This window comes from Saccopteryx bilineata, chromosome 1 (genome assembly GCF_036850765.1).
Source record: "Saccopteryx bilineata isolate mSacBil1 chromosome 1, mSacBil1_pri_phased_curated, whole genome shotgun sequence".
NCBI lineage: Eukaryota > Metazoa > Chordata > Mammalia > Chiroptera > Emballonuridae > Saccopteryx > Saccopteryx bilineata.
In genome coordinates this window covers 348,210,348-348,225,827 of record NC_089490.1, presented here as the reverse complement: position 1 = coordinate 348,225,827, position 15,480 = coordinate 348,210,348, and the positions used below count along the sequence as shown (strand labels likewise).

Genomic DNA, 15,480 nt, shown 5'->3' with positions numbered 1-15,480 from the left:
GCAAGCTTTATAAATAATAAAAATTAAACAAAAACTCCCAGGGCTAGCTGTTTCCCTTTAGAGGAGAAAAAATTTAGAGAGCTCCATAACATTTAGAGTATGTCACTATGAATAACCCCAAAATATCTTTCAGAATATATACAATTACAATTTAGATATGTGGGGAAAAATTAATTTTCTCCCTAAACAACAAAGTAATAATGATGTAGAATAAAAACCTAAAGAGTTTCAAAATTCTTTTTTGGGTTATGAAATCAATGGGTGGCTTTCAGCAGTCTAACAAGAGCAGTATAAATATTTCTTTGTAACAGAAAAGTACATGGAATAAAACTGTGGTAGGTTTGAGCTCTTCTGGTACTTGGAACAAAAGGGCACATCTCCTAGGTGCATCATTCTTATTAAATTTTTATCACTACACTTTCAATCTAAACATTAGAGCTTCTAGACATTTGTTCCTCATCCCTGGGGAGCAAGATATTCATATGAGTGAATACAGAGAGAAATGAAAGCTTATCTCTTTATGTGTCCAAATCAGTTTACACATTTTTAATTCATTCTCTATGAAAATATTATAAGCTAAAGACAGAATACAGTATAGTAGTGGAGCATGGAAAATACCATGCGTGAGGGTGTTACCTCAGGCAAGCCACATAAACTTCCTGTGTTTTCTTCTCTATATATTGTTAAGTGTTGTGTAAAATATTAGTTGTTTTTTAATTCTATACATTTACCTGTTTTATAAACTAATGGTAGTGTATCAACCTCACTTATTCTTGGAAAAAAGATTTTAAACAACTTGGTCAGAGGACAATATCTCTGATAAAATTAGAATAAATGTAATAATATTTCTAATAAAATTAGAAACAAAAAATGGTACCCCACTACATACTCTCATTGTATAGAAAATGGAAAAACCTCACTTGTAAATAACTCATGGGTAGATGAGGGGGAGAAAAAGAAGACACAACAGGGTTGAGGGACTGGGTAAAAAAGGCGAAAGGATTAATAAGTATAAACTATAGTTAGAGAATAGTCATGGGGATGTCAAGTACAGCATAGGGAATATAGTCAATAATATTGTAATAACTACATATGGGGCCAGGTGGGTACTGAAAATATTGGGGGGAACACTTTGTAAAGTATATGACTGTCTAACCACTATGCTGTATACCTCAAAATGAATACAAAATAATATTGAATGTAAACTGTAATTTAAAAAAAAATTAAGAAAAAAGAAAAACAAAAAAGCCCTATAAATGACAGAATGCAATTAAAGTAGAAAGAATTTTTTAGCTTTGAGTGGATTTATTTAAAAAACAAGGCTGAAAATATAGGACCTAAATGAAAAATAAGCCTGAAAAAGAATGAGCATAAACTCTAATAAAGCAGAAAGAAATAGTGAATATAGAGGTAAAAATTAAGGACATAGAAGAAAACAACAATGAGAAGCAGAACATAAGCTGGCTCTTGAAAAAGATGAATAAAATAAGCTGTTAAGTCTGACCAAAATGTGAGAATCAGATAGTAAAAAGTAAAAAGAGAGATAATCATAGAAACAAACCAATTTATACGCAAATTTACGCCATCAAATTTGATAAATGAAATGAACAATTGTCTAGGAAAGTGTAAGTTACCAAAATATACTACAGAAGAAACAGAATACCTGAATGGACCAATAAATATGAATAATTTGATCACTAGTCAAAATCAACCACTCCATAAAAAAGAACAAAGCCAAGATGTATCATAGGCTTTTCGCCCTAATATTCTCTTATGGAAAATTTCAAATAGACATACATTAAAGTAAAACGAATTGTACTAAATCACCCATACACCTATTACCTAGATTCTTCAATTAACATTTTTGTACATTTGCTTTCACATAACTATCTATCCAACCAACCATTCTTCTTTCTGTACATCAGTCATTTTATGTTTTATTGGATCCTGTGGGGGAAGGGATACAGGAAAATAAAACTATGATAGCATTTCAAAGCAACAGACCTAGTGATTTTTACATTTCCATATCTACTTAACAATTAAATGTTTCTCTGAAAATAGAATTGAAGCTATGGTACACGGAAAATACGAATATGTAGAAAAGGAAGCATTCAGGAAGACGAGTCTGTGCTCCTTTTCTTTCCTGACTTGGACATTATCGTGTGAGATGGACACCAATTCCTTTCCAAATAATTTCTTATGATATTACCCCAGCTCTCCCTCTCCTTGCAAAAAAAAAAAAAAAAAAAAAAGAATTGAACTGGCTCTTTTAAAACAGCAGTTATAAAATGAATATATTTTATATTCATGTTGTGTGATGGGCACACAAAACAATCAATAGTTCAACTACTATAGAAATGTTTAACTGCCTGACCAGGCGGTGGCGCAGTGGATAGAGCGTCAGACAGGTTCTAGACCCTGAGGTCACCAGCTTGAGAGCGGGCTCATCTGGTTTGAGCAAAAAGCTCACCAGCTTGGACCCAAGGTCACTGGCTTGAGCAAGGGGTTACTCGGTCTGCTGAAGACCTGCGGTCAAGGCACATATGAGAAAGCAATCAATGAACAACTAAGGTGTTGCAACGTGCAATGAAAAACTAATAATTGATGCTTCTCATCTCTCTTGTTCCTGTCTGTCTCTATCCCTCTGACTCTCTCTCTGTAAAAAAAAAAAAAAAAAAAAAAAAAATTAACTGAAACCTATGTATTCTTATTGATCAATGTCACCCCATTAAATTTAATTTCTAAGGAAAAATAAATAAAATGAATATATTGTTACAAATACATGCATTCAGTAAGCAGGCATATACTATCCACTTAATTTACCAGAAAGAAACATTTACTAATCACAGGAACAATTTATCTTCCAAGGACAGTTCCTCTACTGTAAGAAATGTTAATCTGTCAGATCCTAAAGGAAAGCAATTCATTTACTTTCTCTGTACACAATGTGACATGCCAGCAAAGTTGATGAATCTTAATACTTTTACATTGAAAATATTACTATATCATAGTAAAGATGATATAAAAAAACAGCATTTAGAGGTAAGGTTAATTTTTTAAAAAACAGGATATTATAGTATTCATTTCTTCATTAATTATAAAATGCTATGTCCTTCTTAGTGCCCCTTTATTATTCTTTGTGCTGACTGACACATGATTTGTTTCCCCATATGAATAAGTTGAGTGGATTCAAAATTTCAGTGGAAGATAAAACTCTTCAAACTATTCTTCTCCAAAGCACTGTGCATGGCAATGGATGACATCATGAGCTAGCCCGCACTGTGACTTCCCCTCTTACTCGTTGTGTCAACTCCTCAAGCAGAACACAATGCCGTCTAATTGTTACAAGGAATACTGTTCCCAGGAAACTTGTCCTGTAAAGTGTTTTTTGTCACTGGTACCTCCATTTAGTTTGTATATAAAAATATTTTAGATTCATGCCTAACCAAGTGGTGGTGCAGTGGATAGAGCATCGGTGTGGGATGCAGAGGACCCAGGTTTGAAACCCTGAGGTTGCCGGCTTGAGTGCAGGCTCACCAGCTTGAGCGTGGGATCATAGATGTGACCTTATGGTCGCTGGCTTAAGCTCAAAGGTCGCTGGTTTGAAGCCCAAGGTTGCTGGCTTGAACCCAAGGTCGCTGGCTTGAGCAAGGGGTCACTGGCTTTGCTGTTGCCCCTGGGTCAAGGCACATATGAGAAAGCAATCTATAAATAACTAAGGTGCCACAATGAAGAACTGATGCTTCTACTCTTTCTCCTTTCCTGTCTATCCCTATCCGTCCCTCTCTCTGTCTCTCTTGCTAAAAAAAATAAAAATAAAAAAAATATTTTAGATCTTAAAATGGACAATATCACAGATTGCACTAATGATAGCTTACCTTGCTAGAGGTTTCTAATAAAAACTGGAATGTGTTCTGCACAGCTTGACATGTTTCTAGCTCAGTCCGGCTGAAGGCTATTAAATAATCCTTCAGGTGATCATACACATTTCCATCAAGAGCCTGTGAAAGAGGAATAAACAAAAACAAAACAAATTATGGTAAAGCTTTGACATATAATGCCTACTGTCTATAGGGTAAGTTCAGTTTAAAATCTATTAATAGTAGGCCCTGGCTGGTTGGCTCAGTGGTAGAGTGTCAGCCTGGCGTGCAGGAGTCCCAGGTTCGATTCCTGGCCAGGGCACACAGGAGAAGTGACCATCTGTTTCTCCACCCCTCCCCCTCTCCTTCCTCTCTGTCTCGCTCTTCCCCTCCCACAGCCAAGGCTCCATTGGAGCAAAGTTGGCCTGGGCGCTGAGGATGGCTCCATGGCCTCTGCCTCAGGTGCTAGAATGGCTCTGGTTGCAACAGAGCGACGCCCCAGATGGGCACAGCATTGCCCCCTGGTGGGTGTGCCTGGTGGATCCCGGTCAGGCGCATTCAGGAGTCTGTCTGACTGCCTCCTCGTTTCCAGATTCAGAAAAAAAACCCCAAACAAATATAAAATCTATTAATAGTAAATTAACAACAGATATAGATTACTAAGAGTAAATATAACAATAAACAATCATTTGGGAAAACGCTAAATCTCTCTAATATGTAGGAACTGAAAAAGGTAAAATCCAATATTGGTAAATCTGTGGGAAGAGGACAAAACCTGGAGACAAAATGTTGTGGTTCTGACCTTTGCTCATCGGCTATTAGCTGTGTCAACTTCAGTTGTCACCTTAGTGGGAACAGGTGTGGCAGTTAAAGGAAATAATGGATGTAAAAGGATCTAGGCACAGTGCCTGGAAGTGAGTAGATACTCAGTGAACATTAGTCTCCTCCATTTTCCCTCATCCATTATTGGTAGGATTATAAATAAGCATAGTTTTACTATAGAGCAGTCAGAGAAAAAATACAATGGAAATAGTAAAAAGGAAAAAAAAAAGAAATGTGACTAAACATCATTAATGTCTAAAAAGAGTTTTAAACATTTTTATTTGTTTAAGCATAAAACTGGAAAAAAAGAGAGAAAAACCACCAAATGTGAGAAATTATTAAGCTATGATACATATACTGCCATAACAATAAAAACTGTGGAAAGTGTCTAGATGGAAAAATATCTATAAAATAATTTTAGGTTAAAAAAGGGAATAGAATACGTACATATGAGCAACAACTATGGGGAAAACATATCAATAATCAAAAAGGTTCTGGAGTCTTACCAGTCAGTAGAAGTTTTCTTAAAAACTGAGGTAAAATCTACATACCAATAAAAGTCACCATTTAAAACTATTTTAGCCCTGGCCAGTTGGCTCAGTGGTAGAGTGTCAGCCTGGCGTGCAGGAGTCCCGGGTTCGATTCCCAGCCAGGGCACACAGGAGAAGCACCGATCTGCTTCTCCACCTCTCCCCCTCTCCTTCCTCTCTGTCTCTCTCTTCCCCTCCCGCAGCCAGGGCTCCATTGGAGCAAGTTTGCCCGGGTGCTGAGGATGGCTCTGTGACCTCTGCCTCAGGCGCTAGAATGGCTCTGGTTGCAACAGAGCGACGCCCCAGATGGGCAGAGCATCACCCCTGGTGGGCATGCCGGGTGGATCCCGGTCGGGCGCATGCGGGAATCTGTCTGACTACCTCCCCGTTTCCAACTTCAGAAAAATACAAAAAAACCCCCAAAACAAAAACCTATTTTAAATAGTTAATTTCAGTGGTTTTTTAGTATATTTGCAATGTTGTCCAACCATCACTACTATCTAATTTCAAGACATTTGCATCACCCCAAAAAGAAACCCCATATCCATTAAGTGGTCATTCCCATTCTTCCTTTACCCTAGCATCTGGGCAACCACTAATCTTTCTATCTCTACAGATTTGCCTATTCTGGACATTTCTTATAAATGGAATCATATAATATAATATACATCCTTTTATACCTGCCTGTCACTTAGCATAAAGTTTTCAAAGTTCATTAATGTATTAGCATTTCTTTTAATGGCAGAGTAATATTCCACTGTATGGGTACAATGCATTTTATTTATTCATTTCTTCATTGTTTGGTGGACATTTGGGTTGTTACCACTTTCTGGCTATTGTGGATAATGCTGCTATGAACATTTGTGTACAAGTTTTTGTCTGAACACCTGTTTGTAATTTTCTTGCATATATCCCTAGTAGTGAAATTGCTGGGTCCTATAATAATTCTATTTCAGAAATTACCACACAGTTTTCTACCATAGCTGTAGCACTTCACATGAGTTTTTCTTTTCTCCACATCCTTGTCAACACGTTATTTTTTTTTAATTATTCATGCCATCCTAGTGGTATCTCATTGTGGCTTTAGTCTGCATTTCTCTAATTAATAATGGTGAAAATCTTTCCATGTGCTTATTGGCCTTTGGTATATAGTCTTTGGAGAAATGTCTATCCATACCCTTTAAACATGTTTTGTGGTTTGTTTTTTTTTTGGTGACAGAGACAGAGAGAGAAACAGATAGGGACAGACAGACAGGAAGGGAGAGAGATGAGAAGCATCATTCTTTTTTGCGGCATCTTAGTTGTTCACTGATTGCTTTCTCATATGTGCCTTGACTGGGGGGGCTACAGCAGAATGAGTGATCCCTTGCTCAAGCCAGTGACCTTGGGGTTTCAAACATGGGTCCTCCGTGTCCTAGTCTGACGCTCTATCTACTGCACCACTGCCTGGTCAGGCCCTTTACTAATTTTTTAATTGGGATGTTTGGTCTTTTTGTTGATGAGTTGTAAGAATTCTTTATATATTTGAATTTGAATTTACATATTTGGATACATCTATCTTATCAGAAATACAATTTTCTAATAAAGTCTCCCAGCAAGCCATCTTTTCACTTTCTCAATAGTGTTCTTTGATATGCAAAAGTTTTTTCTTTTGATGAAGTCTAACTTAGCCATTTTAATTTTGTAACTTGTGTTTTGATATCATATCTAAGAATCATCAATGAAGGTTTTATAGTAAAGAAATTCTTTATATATTGTGTGTTTGGTTATTCCATTAAACTTTTACTATAAAACTGATTTTTAAAAAATATACAAATTCTGTCACCAAAGTTTTGATTAATAAAGCTACACACATGTTCTATAGTGCTCAAACCACTAGATGGCTCCATCAAACACTTTAAATACAGGCAGTGCAAATTCCTTAAGATTCCTTTCCATGTAGTTATGTAATAATATCTATCCCCCAGAGACTCCAGGTGTTAAGTCTGAATAAAATTTCTTGTCTTAGGACATGCTTTTCATGAACTTGCTAAAAGAGAAATATGTAACTTCTGATATTAAGTTTTTGCCTTAGAAATGCTCTTGTAGATGGTCACAACCTTGTATTTGCAGGAAACCACTACAGTATTTAAACACACCAAATGCCAATATAGGTATCATGAGCTCCCATTTCTAGAGTTTCTGATTCAGTGGGTGAGGGTGTCGTCTGATAATTTATATTTTCTAACAACTTACTGCTGGTATAGAGACCATAATTTGAGAACCACTGGAGTAGGTAGTCATTTTAGTTGATTTGGTTGAGGGTTTCTGTAGACCCAGATCCTGGTGACTCCAAAGAAGGTAAGCAGCTGGAGGCAGAGAAATCCACTATCCTACGCAGGAAGGCAGATCAATCAGTTTTCAAGTGAAAATCATGCTCTACTTCAGAGTTATAGAGGCAGCATGACATAGCATGGGAATAACTTGAATTCTGAAATAAGTTGTATGTGGGTCAGACTCCCAGAATTTTCACCTACTTCATCATTTCGATGGTTTATTTGTAATTAAGCAAGTGGGACTACTACATCCTCCACAGGATATTGTGAGATTAAATAAAGTAATGGAAGTGACACAATGTTAGTCTCCTTTCTTGCCTTGATTAAAAATCTTTATTTTTTTTAGCTTAAGAGACAAAGAGATATAGATAGAGAAATAGAGAGATACAAAGAGAGACAGACAGGAAGGGAGAGAGATGAGAAGCATCAACTCATAGTTGTGACACTTCAGTTGTTCAATGATTGCTTCTCATACGTGCCTTGACTGGGGGGCTCCAGCTGAGCCAGCCACCTCAGGGTCTCAAACCTGGCACCTCAGCATCACAGGTTGACACTATCCACTGTGCTACCACCTGGTCTCAGGCTCGATTAAAAATCTTTACTGGATTGGCCATATATTGGTAATTGTTAAAGCATAGTAAAGAGTACATGGGGGTCTTTATACAACTGTTTTTACCAAAGTGTGTGTTGAAAATTTTCCATAAAAATTAAAAAGAAAACCTGAATATCAGATTAGGAAAAAAAAGTGAGGCACGAAAATTTATTTTTCAGTAAATCCTACTATATATTTGGAAAAGCCAAGATTCTTTATTTGGTATCTGTGGTTCTTTAAAAACTAGTCCCAAACTATTTATTAGCACCATCTCTCATCATCGTTGTCTGCACTGTGCTCTACATCCCAACCACACTGAGCCATTCTGGACAAGGACATTCACTTTTTTGTCTCCAGCTAAGTTACTCTTGACCTGGAATGTCTTTCCTCCTCTTCTCTCTCATTCAAATAGTAATAATGGTGGCTAAGACACGCAACTAACGTTGATTTATGGCTTACTATGTTCCAAATGCTATCCAAAATGGACTCAATCAATTCTCACAACCTTCTGTATAATGTGTGGGTAGTGTTGTAAGTCATGAATTGAGTCTTAGGCACAGTGCCTAGCAGATAGCAGATGCTCAAATATATTTATAGACTAAATGAATGTTTTATGCTAGAGTTTAATGTAGCAAAACAAATATGCTCTGAATTATAGGCAAGCTACACCTACCACATTTCAGTTAACAGAAAATGTACCATTAGTCATCATATACCAGTAAAGGCTTCCCTTGGCTTCAGCAACCCAAGTAGGGCTTAATGAAACTTCATTAGGTGGGAGGTGGGCCAAGTGATTGGAAGCCTTTTCAACAGACAAATTAATCTTAAAGTATTTCTGTCATCCTATTCTTCGCCCCCACCCACCCCTTAAGTGAGAAGCAGGGAGGCAGAGAGACAGACTCCTGTATGCGCCCCAACTGGGATCCATCTGGCAAGCCCCCTATGGGGCAATGCTATGCTCATCTTGGGCTGCTGCTTGGCAACCAAGCTATTTTAGTGTCTGAGGCAAGGCCATGGAGCCATCCTCAGCACCCGGGGCCAACTTGCTCCAACTGACCCATAGCTATGGGAGGAGAAGAGAGAAACAGGGAGAGAGAAGGAAAAGGGGGAGGGGTGGAGAAGCAGATGGTAGCTTCTCCTGTGTGCCTTGACTGGGAATCAAACCTGGGACATCCACATGCTGGTCCAATGCTCTACCGCTGAGCCAACCAACTAGCCAGGGCCTCTGTCAATCTGTTCAACACCTAGAATTCCCTGAATTTTAATTATCACATTTGCAAGGTTGCAGTATTCATTAACCTGAACATGTGACAATTTTTCTTATCTAAGAATAAGATAGCTGGAGCCTTTCTGGCCTACTTGGATTATTGCTAGTGTGTACAAAGTGCAGAAGGTATAAAAATTAAGAAACTGTTGGATCAAAGCACAGCAAGTGGATGATTATCCTGTGGTTGGCTCCAGCCCCCTGCCTCAAGTTAAATGTAATTGTTTGAACCAGTGTGATGACTAGAGATGAAGTTCAAAGCAATTCTGGGTAGTACTATCTCAACATGGTTTGTGATTAGTTGCATAAATATTTATATGGACTTTGTGTAAAAAGCCAATAATTATGAAAGAAGTAGTCCTCCAAAACAGAATGAAATACTGGGAATCAAAGGTGAGAGCTTGAAAATGCTTTTTACAAACTCTACTGTATTATACTATGGCACTTATCACTGTCTGCCACAGTTTCTTGGTACCTGTCTCATCTGTATTACTGCAGCAATCTCCTGCTGTCCCTCCTGCCAACCCATTTCCATACTGCAGCTAGGAGGATGTTACTAAACTGCATACTGGAACCATTTATATACATCTGATTTTTCTAACAGACTATTAGTTCCTAGACAGCAGACAGCACTTGCTTCTTCCCTTTAACCCTCACCTTAGCAGAGAAATCTGCAGTCAATGATTACTGAAGTGAACTGAACTGAAAGAGTGGGAGCTACAAAAGCAGTCCTCCAACTTATATAAGGAAAGGCACCAGAGTGAATTAAAAAATCAAGCATTTGTCTTACCTTACCCTTCTCTGACTTTTCACCAGTATATTAAACTATCTCTTAAACTGTACCCTTCTCTTCTCCAACTGATTTTTAAGAGAGGGAGAGATAGGGACAGACAGACAGGAAGGGAGAGATGAGAAGCATCAACTTGTAGTTGCATCACTTTAGTTGTTCATTGATTACTTTGTCATATGTGCCTTGACTGTGGGGCTTCAGCCGAGTCAGTGACCCCCTGCTCAAGCCAGCGGGACTTGGACTCAAGCCAGTTACCATGAGGTCATGTCTATGATCCCATGCTAAAGCCAACAACAACAACCCTGTGGCCTTGAACCTGGGTCTTCAGTATCCCAGGCTGATGCTCTATCCACTGCACTACCACCTGGTCAGGCTCCAACTGCTCTTTTTTGTGTGTGTCCCTAGCTCAGTGTGTAATGCTCTACTCACCTGCCTACGTCAAACACTTGGGACTAAAGGTTTACTTTCCCTTCTGCCTTTCCTCTGACATCTGCTTAATTACTAAATCTAGATTCTAATACTTAAATATTGATCAAACCCAACCCCTCTTGCTAATCTCTGCAGTGACTGCCCTCTTACCATACTGTTTCATCTGGATAAATTGCAGCCAGCTCCTGTTGCCCTGCATCCTATTCCTCTTGCTAATCATGTCCATTATGAGGCTAGGGAGATGTTTCTAAATTAATATTTTACTTGACTGCTCAACAATGTTTACTGGCTACCCATAACATTTAAGTAAAAATAAAATAATCCTCATGACTTCATGATCTGGGCTTGGCTTACCTCTTCAGTTCTTCCCTTATTGTTCCCATTTTTCTTCTCATCACACTTTCTTTATAATGCACATCTTTTTGTCCCTGCAATATTACTTTTGCCTCTGAGTTTTCACACTGGCTTTTCCTCTTTCTTGACTATTCTCTACATTCTTCTTCTTGGTCTAGCTAACCCTTACCCTTAAGATCTTCACTTAATCATGACCTATTCTGGACATCTCTCTTCATTTTGCTGCAAAACTCCTAATCACAGCACATAATCTTGCAGTGGTGGTACCTGTTTTGTCTCTTTCTTTGGTTTGTTAAGTTGCATGAAGAGAGGAATCATGTCTGTGTGTTTACCATTGGGTCTTTTTTAAAAAAAATTAATTTTAATGGGGTGACATTGATAAATCAGGGTACATATGTTCAGAGAAAACATCTCTAGGTTATTTTGACATTTGATTATGCTGCATTCCCATCACCCAAATTACCATTGGGTCTTTTGTGCCGAGTACAGGGTATGACATACTGGTAGTGCTGAATAAATACCTGTTCTGTTTAATAAATAAATAAATAATATACCAATCAGAATTCACGTTTGAAAAAACATGAACAAGTTCGCATTTTGAGTCCCATGACTGAAAAGTAAGCCTCCTGATGTTATATAATATTGGCAAAGTTTTACACAAGCTAGAGAAGTCATTCTCACAAAAAGTGTTGAAGGCAGTAGCTTCAATTATTTTTAGTAGTGATATTTTTTGATGTGGAATCCCAAGACATAACACATATATGTGCTGGGGCACTTTCTCTCTCTTTCTACCAGCAGATCCCACTCTCTTCCATAGTGGTGAACATGAAGGCCATGCTGGTATGCAAAGCAGAACAATGTTACTTGGCAGAGGCGCGCACTTGACCTACATCAGGCCATCCCTGGGATGGCAGATGAAAGATGAGTCCAAAATGGTCTATTCTTCCTACCACATGGCTATTCTTTCCATCAGGTAGAGAAAACCTATCTGTAGCAGTAAAGACTAAAACCAACTTACAAGAAAAGCAGTGATAAGAAATTTGGCAGAGTGAAGCCAGGAATGGGGTCAGAGGAAGGGGACAGGGAGCATCTCTAGGTTGGGAGGTTCCTGAGCAAGCACGATACCTGGCCTTTCTGTGATTTGTTTACCTAAGCCAGCAGGTTCCCATTTTGCTCAAGCTGCTTTGAATTATGTCTTTGTTATTTGCAATTGAGAGACTCTTTACTGAAGTTTTTGAATGATAATTGTAGCTTATACGAGCTCTACTATCTAAAGTATTTCTTTTGGCTGCATGATAAGAAAAAGCTTTGATTCATATACATAAAAATATAGTTTTTTATAATATATAACTATATATTATATATAGTTGCAATAAATAATAGTCCAATATTTACCTTATTTTTACTGGTTCTCTTCAATTAAAAAAATCTAAAAGCTTAAAGTAGACAATTATTTCAAAGCTGAATCACAAGCTCAAAACAAAAGCTACATGATTTCTTATAAATTTAAAGTAAAGTAAGAACTACTTAAAACTTATGTAGAATTACAAAAGTGTCACAACTATCATGGTTTAACAAGGAAATGCATGAAGAAGATGCATCTGAGCCCTGTTCAGCATTTATTTGAGCAAGGCACAGAATGTTCTCTAAGAATACTTGTTGATTCAATTTCAAGTGAGCAGATACGCACAAACTTCAATGTATGAAGAGCCATAGATTTCATAATCAATAATACACTAGAATTCACATAATATGCTCAGAATGTCAGGAGAAGCACTCTTTCAAAGGTTATACAAACATGAGTTAATCTGGCTATATGAGCTCCTTGATGGTCCCCACTATGAAAAAAATTGGCAGGCAACTCATCCAAATGTGCATTTAAAACATAGTCAAACTTTTTTTCATTACTTGATAGAAACTGCTAGAAGAAGTCTGTAATATCTAAATTCAGAAACCACAGGGCCTTTAATCAGCAATATGCTTTAATGGTCTAGCAGTGTTTTGTTTTTTTTTTTTTCATTTTTCTGAAGCTGGAAACAGGGAGAGACAGTCAGACAGACTCCTGCATGCGCCCGACCGGGATCCACCCGGCACGCCCACCTGGGGCGACGCTCTGCCCACCAGGGGGCGATGCTCTGCCCATCCTGGGTGTCGCCATGTTGCGACCAGAGCCACTCTAGCGCCTGGGGCAGAGGCCACAGAGCCATCCCCAGCGCCCGGGCCATCTTTGCTCCAATGGAGCCTCGGCTGCGGGAGGGGAAGAGAGAGACAGAGAGGAAAGCGCGGCGGAGGGGTGGAGAAGCAAATGGGCGCTTCTCCTGTGTGCCCTGGCCGGGAATCGAACCCGGGTCCTCCGCACGCTAGGCCGATGCTCTACCGCTGAGCCAACCGGCCAGGGCCTAGCAGTGTTTTTGAAAAAAAAAAAAACTGCACGTGAATGCCTTTAAGTAGCCATGCTATTTTCAGTTACCTAGAAACCACACATTTCCTTACATATTATCTCTGTCCTCTTTATTCATTTGATCAACTTGATCTCTAAAATAAAAATAGTAAAAAAAAGGGGGGGGGATATCCTAAAGACCAATTCAGAAACTTAGAATTCCAGGATGTTCCACTAACTACATATTTATTTTACAGGAAAGTATAAATTTCTTGGAACTCCTTTGAAGAGGAAAATTATGATGAATTAGGAGTTAGGAGGAAGAAAATGTCTCATATGTCTCAGCATTTGATGCAATTTCCCCTCAAGGGAGAACTTTAAACAGTGGCCTCCTTATTTAGATCCTGAATTCTATACTCACAGAGTTACTCAAAATCTCTTGAGTTTTCCTTAATGCAGCCTAGAAATGCAAACTCTCCCTTTTCTGAGGGCAATGGGTATTCTAAAGTAGTATTTGGTAAAAGTCAAGAATACTAACAGGAGGATAATGATAATCTTAAAATTAAATCATGAAAGTTTGTAGTCCTCCCTTTTTAATGAAGAAAACAGTTATTTCCTGCATGCATTTGTTTACCTTTCTGAGAAGACCCCAGGCTGCACTTAATGAAGATGCACAGAGAAAGAAGATTTTATAAATTCAAGGAGATCAATCATGTACTGGGCTATATATGCATCACTGTAAATATCACATAGCTTAATTTGTCAATTGGTATAAAGTAAAATTAAAACACATCACGATTCTTTCTTTCGCCAGTTCACTGCTGAACTTCTCTAATGTATTTTTATTTCCATTATTGTACTTTTGAACTCCACACTTTCTACTTGGTTGCTTTATTTTATAATTCCTACCTTTTTGTTGACATTCTCTCTTTGGTGAGACATTGTTTTCATACTTTCCTTTAACTCTTTGGACATGGTTTCCTTTAGACCTTTCGACATTTTCGTGATTTAAAATCTTTGTCTGGTAAGTCTAATGTATGGGCTTCCTTGGGGTCAGTTTCAATTGACTCCTTTTATTCCTGTTGTATGGGCTAAACTTTTGTGTTTCTTTGCATGTCTACTTTTCTGTTAAGAACTAGAAATTTAAAAGAACACAATGTGGCAATTCTGGAAATAAGATTCCTCTATTTCCCCAGGAACTGTTGTTGTTGCTGTTGTTTACTTAGTGACCATGTTTTATCTCTGTGTTTCAGGAAATTCCAGAATTTTGCAAGGAGCTTTACTGACTCCACAAATACTTGAACACTTTAATGTGCATTAATTTTACTACTTTTAAAATATATGTGACTTTATTTTAGTTCCTCAGCCATTATTTTCTATCTCACCCTACTGTTAAACATTAATTTTCATTTCTAACAAACCCACTAGAATTAACATAACTAATAAACTCTAGTAAAATTATGTGATAAGGTGACTGACTTCCTAGGTGAACTTGTAATAGAATACTTAAAGAAACTCAGGTTAAGATCTATAGGCTTGATTAAATTGCTTAAGAAATCTCTTTTGCTTCCTGTCCCAATCTTTGCAGCAGCAAACTCTTTTGTTCCCTCCACACACAGTGTATAGGTAAAAATAATTAGAATAGTTTTCTTAAAGTGGAAGCTGAGTATAACCACAGTCTTTGTAGTCCATAAATTCTCTGTGGAAATTTAATTTTTTGTTTTTATTTTAAGATATAATTTTAAAATAATTTGATTAAATCCATGATTATATGAATGATCACTTTTTATTGGAGTATTGCCAAGGGATCCCTATGTCTATGCTTGTGTTTATAATCAATATGCCAAGTAGTTTTACTCCAATAGTAAATGAGAATACATCTTCAACTTAGAATGATCTCGAACTTAAAACGCAAATGACATAGTTGCAACACATGGAGATCAAATGACATCAGAGAATACTATACTAACAAAGCAAAAACGTGGTGGTGAGAAGAGTCATACGTATGCGTTAGAATAGTCACTGAGAAATCTACAGCCTAGAGACAACATCATACATTAACATTTCAAGTAGCAATTTAGGATCAACTAATCATTATCAACTATTATATTTAATTCATTTTGTCAATTTAAATTTTATTGATT

General features: G+C 37.6%; 1 protein-coding gene across 2 annotated transcripts in view; it reads right to left on the bottom strand.

Moving 5' to 3' along the window:
• FCHSD2 (FCH and double SH3 domains 2) overlaps positions 1 to 15,480 on the bottom strand; it is a 278,607-nt gene that overhangs the window by 75,551 nt on the left and 187,576 nt on the right. For both annotated transcript variants that reach the window (XM_066250498.1, XM_066250500.1), the window contains exon 9: positions 3,879 to 4,001. In XM_066250498.1, the coding sequence (XP_066106595.1) occupies positions 3,879 to 4,001 (123 nt within the window). The remainder of the gene's footprint in view (positions 1 to 3,878; positions 4,002 to 15,480) is intronic.